At 27.7% G+C, this 7,646-nt stretch overlaps 1 protein-coding gene across 1 annotated transcript in view; it reads left to right on the top strand.

Moving 5' to 3' along the window:
• Positions 1-1,544: 1,544 nt before the first annotated feature.
• LOC105627797 (protein phosphatase Slingshot homolog 2) overlaps positions 1,545-7,646 on the top strand; it is a 132,991-nt gene continuing 126,889 nt past the window's right edge. Inside the window, exon 1 of the mRNA XM_012209076.1 lies at positions 1,545-1,724. Coding sequence (XP_012064466.1) covers positions 1,545-1,724 — 180 coding nt within the window. The remainder of the gene's footprint in view (positions 1,725-7,646) is intronic.

The following is a 7,646-nucleotide window of genomic DNA, read 5'->3' as shown; positions in this document are numbered from 1 at the left end:
GTGTCTCTCTCTCTCTCTCTCTCTCTCTCTCTCTCTCTCTCTCTCTCGCAGCCTTCCTCTGGCGCGATGTCGACGGATTCAGTCAGTCGGCCGTCACTCGATACGACGGCAGCTCGTGTAGTTAATAAATTTTTGATGTGTTCTATCTTCTCGTGTTCTCACTACAAGAAAGAATCATTGTCGCAATAATAGGATTTGATTGAGGGATAGTTAGGTCAAGCGATATGTAAGATATTCGGCCGAATAAATATAATTGGTCAAGAGAAATAATGAAAGAAGTGGAATTTATTTATTTAATAGAATTTATGTGAATTAAAGAATTTATTGTAATTAAATTTATTTAATTTGTGATGTGTTATTTTGCTTTTTTTTTATTTCTAACATTATTGATGAGCATTATATAAATTTCGAAATTTTACATACATAAGTCTCTCGATTGATAATATTACAAATATCTTCACATAATTCAATTATGTTGATAAATAATAGATTAAAACGGTAATAATTGTAAATTATAATCGATCGATATTGAATGTTTTCGTGTTAAACTTAAAATCTGAATTTAAAACCTCGAAACAAACAAAATTTTTCTCTGGAAATTTGCTCGTAAACGCTTTTTAAGAAATATTGCGTTGAGCAGAGAAAAAATTAATCAGTTAGTGATTTTTTAATATTGATTCCTTGTCTTTAGCTCATCGCTGGATCTTAGTGTAGGAATCAATCATATTAAAGGATCACTAAGCGCTAATTGATTAATTTTCTCTGCTGAATGCAGCCATGATTTCTTAAATAAGTTACAGAAGTATATGTAGAAATAAATAGTGTCGAAATAATATCGGTTCCTATTATTGTTTTATAATAATTAAAATGTAGTCACTATTAAATATTTTGTTCAAAATGATGGCCTGTAGTTTTGAATAATGATTATTTAACTTTTTCTTTAGAGCGAAAACGTGAAAAGTGAAAATGTTGTTTACACATACATATATACAAAATATTTAAGGAAAAGTTACACGATTGCTATCCTGAGATAAGCATTGCACCTATCAATGAGAGAACGTGGCTGACTGATATATTGTGTTTTTGTAATTTCTTCGAACTTGTATTATCCTACGTTTTAATGACTGAAGACTGATCATTAACGGCATACATTTTTGCTTCAGAGCAAAGAAAACCAAGAAATATTTCGACATTCCTTAATCAGTCCTATAATTCTGTGACTTAAGGAGTCGATATTTTTAATGAAGCGCTTGTGAACTTTCAGAGGAAAATTTTATTCTTAAATTTATATTTTAAGTATGGTTTAACACTGTATATTTTAATAACATTTTTATATGCAGTACACACTTAATTATAATTAAAAATTCAATTCAGCGAAATTTTTTATACCTGAGGGTTAACAATCGCGTTAACGTGTCGCAACTGCAGTCTCTCTGACAAAATTTCTGACAATATCTGGTGTGAAGAAAGTTTCCTACCGCAAAGTATATTACTTGTACCATTATTTGTATGCGAGGGAACTTTTGTCGATTTTAATACGAGGGATGATTGTGCTGAAGCAAAAAGCCGGTCTACACTACAGTTTACCACCGCCGTCGCCACCCCAGCCACCCTCACCGTGGTCCAGCATACTCCGGGGCGACGATCGGCGACCTCGTCGTCGTGGACGAAGAGTCGCATGTGGCGTACGCGTCACGCAATTGCGAGACAAAGTCATCGCAAAAGTAAGATTTCATTCCGGCAGAACCCGGTGATTTCTCTGATTGTCTCACGAGTTTAGAATCACGCTACTGTGCTTCGTGCGTTAGTGATTTCCGTGATCGTTATGAAAAATTAGTCGTGCCAGAAATTCCAATACTTTAGAATTATTTTCAACAATTTTTGATACTAATAAGCATATTCTAATAAGAATATTCATTATTTGATAATAATCTAATAATCATCTAAAAATTTACTAATAATTTACATTAAATAATTGAAGTATTTAAAATTTTCGACCGAAAATAGGAATTCTTTATATTTAATTAGAGTTATTCTTCCTATTCTAATTGTAATTGTTCAAAGTAGCCGCGTGTATGAAAAAGAAAATAAAGCCGTCATTATTATTTGAAATGTATTTTAATGTTATAATTTTTGAATGGATTTCACCTTGGAGTTAAATTTTTTAAGTAATACATTTGCGCGACCGGAAACTTCTTTTTTTTAAATTTCTTAACTCTCAATATTATATAAGAAGATTTAATTTTTAAATTCAATCTTTGTTATATAATACTGAGAATTAAGAAGTTTTTAAATTGATTCTGTCAAGGTCTTTCTCCACATGAAAGTAAATGAATTGCTTTGTCTATACATGTCTTATATTTATAAGTGTTGCTATATCTATATTTATTCTTGAAATTATCTATAATCTTGCAAAGAGCTGATAACTTAGAAAAATCTTTATCATATTATATCGATTATTTTCATTAAAAAAAATTATTTTTTATTATTAAAGATATCTTTTAAAATCTTATATTACACTTCTTCAATCTTATATTACAATGTAATGTATTCTATCTGTTAGAATAAATAAAAATAAATAAGTAACATTATTAGTGATCAGTGATTAGTGATTTTTTAAAATGAATAAACAATTTTTTTATTGTCTTTAGAATTGCTTGAAATAATTGCAATGCGAATTTCATTTTTTTAAATTTAATTATTTATTTCTACTTTTGTTTATAAAGAATTGTACATTTAAATAAGTTTTTTTATTTTGGTAAAATATTAGAGGCGAATTTTGTTATAATGGGAATATAATTATCACACTATATCAAATTCGTGACGAGGTAAATTATATTTTGATTAGAAGAAATGGATCGTAAAGATAAGTACAACTTTTGTAGGAGAATAATTGAGGTGGACAACGACCGTTAGCCGAATTAATCATATGCTTTTCTTCGAGGATAATCAAGATTTGCGATAACGGTATACTATAAGCAACACGCAAATCCATATCGAGTGGGGAAAGTCACATTAATGGCGTACGACATTATGGATACGTGCATGTTTTGTATATATTAACACGTAAAGGTACACACAGTCACATTGCATTTAATTACGATACGAGGTGAAACATAAAATTGGGTTATTAAAAATCGTTTCTAACATTTGGCATTGATCACGTTCTGCGCAGTTCTCGTATATTCGGATTCAATCAAATGAGAGCTATTGATCTTTTCTCAGACAAATTTACAATGGTAAATTTGACATTTCATTTCTATTTATAGTGTATACTTTATTTCCACTTACACTGTTAAATCTAATGTTAAATTTAACCTAATGTAAATCGCTATTGTTCTTATTCAATTATATCGTTATTTTATATTAAAACAATGGTTATATTTGTGACGCAATATAGTGTCAAATTTAATATAAAATAACGATATATATTTAGTAGGAGTGACGATTTAAGCTAAATTTGACATTATAGAGAATAATGTATGTCTTCTATAAATATTATAAAATTACTTTTATATTTTTTTATATAATATGTAAAAAAAGATTAATAAGAGTTTAAAAATAATGATCGATATTAAGATTAAAACGAGAAATGATAATAAAATGATTTCATCCCCTTTAAAATATATAAATATAATAATTGTTTACGTAACTATACTTTGTACGTAATGCATTTATATGAAAATTTTCATTTGAAATTATTTTTTTACGAGTGTTTATATAGAACAAATTTAGATAAAATTTCTTAAATATCTTGTTTAACTTGTTTTTCAAAATCGATATTTATGACTAAAACGATATGAGATAGTATCACCTAATAGTAATTAGATCTACTACATTGGTTTTGTAAATTCTCATGCGTGACTGTTATGCATTGTTTATCAACATCAAATACAAGCTGTATTTGATGTTTTTGCTTGTTAATTAAGCAGTGTAATTAAGCATGATGAATAAGATGGTTTGACACATATCCATTGTAACATCAATTTATGCGCACTTCACTTATATTGTTCGAAAATACATACATTACAGAAGCCGAAAATATTTTCTGTTTTACGTTAACGAGAATATCTTGATTCTTTTATCATCGTTATCGTGTATTTTTAGATACATACTTATGACGAATGACATGAATTTTGTTAAAAAGTGAAAATCGAAAAACGTCTGAGAATGCCTTATAATGAATATATATTCAGTAATGTTTTATTAATAATATCATTTTTATAGTTATATTTTCTTAATACGGGGGTGACAATATCATCGAGTTATTTCTGTCAATCAACAATCATACGGACATTGGAATGAATCTTTCTAGCTTAGCTACGCGTCAGCTTTATCAGAGGATTTTAAAGAGGAGACACGCTGAGCGTGCGATTCTAAAGAAGGATTGCATCAGATAGGATTATCAAGATTTATGCACATGCTGATGCATACATAAATTTCAATAAGAAAAATCACCTTTGTGATCATTCAAATCGCACATCTGAAATTTTCTTGACTTTTAGATCGTGTAAAACGCAAATTAATGCATTTCTATTAAATTTTGTCTTAATCCGGATCTACAATAGGTGTTTTAAGCCCTAAGTCGTAAGAAATTGACCAATTACAGTCGAATGCGAGGAGAATAATCAATTGTGATTCGTTCATTTCTTATAGCTTAAGGCTTAAAAATCTATTGTAGATCCGGGTTTATGATAGATGTTGCATATAGACTTACTATAATCTCTGTCAAGCTAACAAAATCGAATGAATAGAATCAAAAAAGAGTATTTATTTTGTTGTTTCAAAAATCACGAAACGCTTTGTAGAAAATAGTGGTAGTTAAAATGATTTCTATTCAGTAGTTTTTAATTTTTATTCTAATTCTTCTATTTTTAAACTTCTTTTTTTGTTCTTATTTTGTTATGTATAATTGATTTAATGAGATTGAAATGATACGTGTGAAATGCAGAACGTACCTAATTAAAGTTCTTTATATCGCATTGATCAATTAGCTTAGAAAAAAAGATTGAATATTTAGATTTTTTTTGCGTATTTTTTACAATATTGTAGAAATTACTGTAATAGCTAATACAAATGCATGGCTGCATAACATAAATAAGTAATGCAAAAATGTAATATGATTTCGCATGTTTACTTGTTAATTTATTGAGCAGTGCGTGTTCGAATTAAATATATTTATATAAAAATGTTACATTTTAAAAAAGCAAAAGATTAATTAGATTAGAGTTTTGAACAGCTTCGTCAATGATAATTATTTTGTTATGTTGATTAAACTTCGAATCGATTATTTTTTGCTAAATAGATAATTATCAAGTAAATAATAAATTATGTTCATGAATAATATGCTATTGTGTTTTTAATTGTTGTGTTTGCATTTGATAATTATAAATTAAAAGAAAATAAATGTAATCAAAGCTATATACTCTAAATAAATATAAATATAAATATACATGCGATGTTACTACATATATTTCGATATAAAATATAATCGATATTAAAATTATCAATTATTTTATTTATGCGTTAATACAAATTTTACGATAATGTTGACAATTGTAAGTTTTGTTTTTTGATATTGAAATTATAATAGATTACAATAGATAGAATTTTTTGATGAAATTCATCAAAAAATATAGAATCAATTACGATATTATACTTTTCGCGAGTTTAAAATGGATTTACATCCCATTATATTAATCGAGATCAATTTAATCTTAATTGATGACATCTATAGTCTTTGTAGAGATAGTACCGATCTCCAGCGGAAGTCATTGACTTATTTTTCATGTATACATATATATACATTGTGAGAAAGCGAAATCAACTCCGCACATGTGATCAATGTATTTCTGTTTATGAGCGTGCATCGTCCACGACAGCTAATCCGTATAAACGTCGAAGGAAACACAAGATAATTCATGTGAGACGATTCGTACAACGTTGTCGAATCTCGTATCCGCGTTTCGCCACTCAGCACTCTTCCGCGTGTTATTATATAATCCGAAATGGAATTGCAACTAACTGTTTCTCTCTCATGCGCCACATGACTCGTGCGTTTAATTACACTTTTGATAAGTATTATTCGCGATTTTCGACGTGTCACGTGTTTTATACTTTTATGATGGATTGAAAATTGATTGCATGTAATTGGCATTGAAAGTTTAATGAATCTATTTCTATTCGGAATATTGTAATTTGCTGAGTGTGTTCGCACATATATAAGATTAATGTATCAATTAGTGGAGATAATTAGTGGACATGATTATTGGACGAAATGACAAAGCTTTTAATTATTAAGCTTTTAATGTACGGTTAAGGAGATCTCCTACATTAGAAAATAAAAAAATTCAATTTTTTTTTTCATAAATCGATAATACAATTCTTCGAGAATATGTGCCTAAAATTTTAGAACGAAATTCGAAGTCCTTCGGTATAAATTCAGCGCTTGTACAGTTATATGTGCATGGTATAATAAATAAATGCAGATATAATAAATAATTTAAAAAAAAATGTTTTTTTATTATAGTTCTAAAATACTCTTAAAGCCATTCAATTTTCATTCTGGAAATTTTTATCTCTTATAATTTCATTGACATTCACTTCGAAAGAAAAAAAATTATTTTTTTCGATGGAGTGTTTCATCTTTTAAACCTCGAGATAAGCACAAACAAAAAAAATATGAGTCTAATATTTTTTTTATCTACAACATATCCTCATTAAAATATCGGTGAGGATCGGTTTCCTTATTAGTAGCACAAGAGAGTAGAGTATTAGTAGCTCGTAGAATGACTCAAATTGCTCAAAATGAATTCTATAAGAAAGCTGGAAGATTATTGTATGTTCCTAAAATAACAGATTAGCCTTCGACTGTAAGTACTGTAAGTACTCAAAAACTAAATCGAAAATTTTAAACGCGTTTTTCTCGAAATCTGTTTTTGCATTTTCTTCAATGTTGTATATGATTCAGAAAAAAGTATTTGGCCAATCGACTTCTTTTAAGGCTCATTAATTAGCTAATAATCAACCATTCTCGGTTAAACCTAAAAAGTTAAATAAAAATATTAATAATTTTTTTTGCATAAACGAACTGCTTAATGAAAATCGTAAACTCTTTTTTCAAAGTCACACAAAATTTTAATTTATATACATATATGTATATTTTAAAAAATTTTTTAGGTTCATTTAGGATGATTATGCTATAAAAATAAAAAAATTTTTTTGATTGTTTCCGGCAAAATTTTCAGTCGCTAGGATGTACACAAAATTTTAACGTCTCGTGGCGTAGCATCAAATTAAATGTTTTTTTTTATAATACTTTTTTTTCACATAAAAAATTTTGTACTCTATAATAGTTATATCAAAATGTGTAAAAAAATTTGAAATCAACATTAGTTTTCTTTTTGAAAAAAAAATTATGAAAAATTACCTTGTTTTTAGTCTCCTAAAGAAAAATCTCTTAAATAAATTCAAAATGTTTATAAAAATTTAATAATACGAATTGTTTGTTAGAGTACTATACATATTAAAAGCTTAATATTTAAATTTCTGTCATTTCGTCTAATAATTTGGATCATGTCTACTAATTGGTACATTTATGGTATATTACATTCTCTTCCACACAATGAAAAACTTAAAAATTATAT

Source organism: Atta cephalotes, assembly GCF_000143395.1.
Source record: "Atta cephalotes unplaced genomic scaffold scaffold00010, whole genome shotgun sequence".
In the NCBI taxonomy this organism is placed as follows: domain Eukaryota; kingdom Metazoa; phylum Arthropoda; class Insecta; order Hymenoptera; family Formicidae; genus Atta; species Atta cephalotes.
This window is presented reverse-complemented; position numbering and strand designations above follow the sequence as displayed.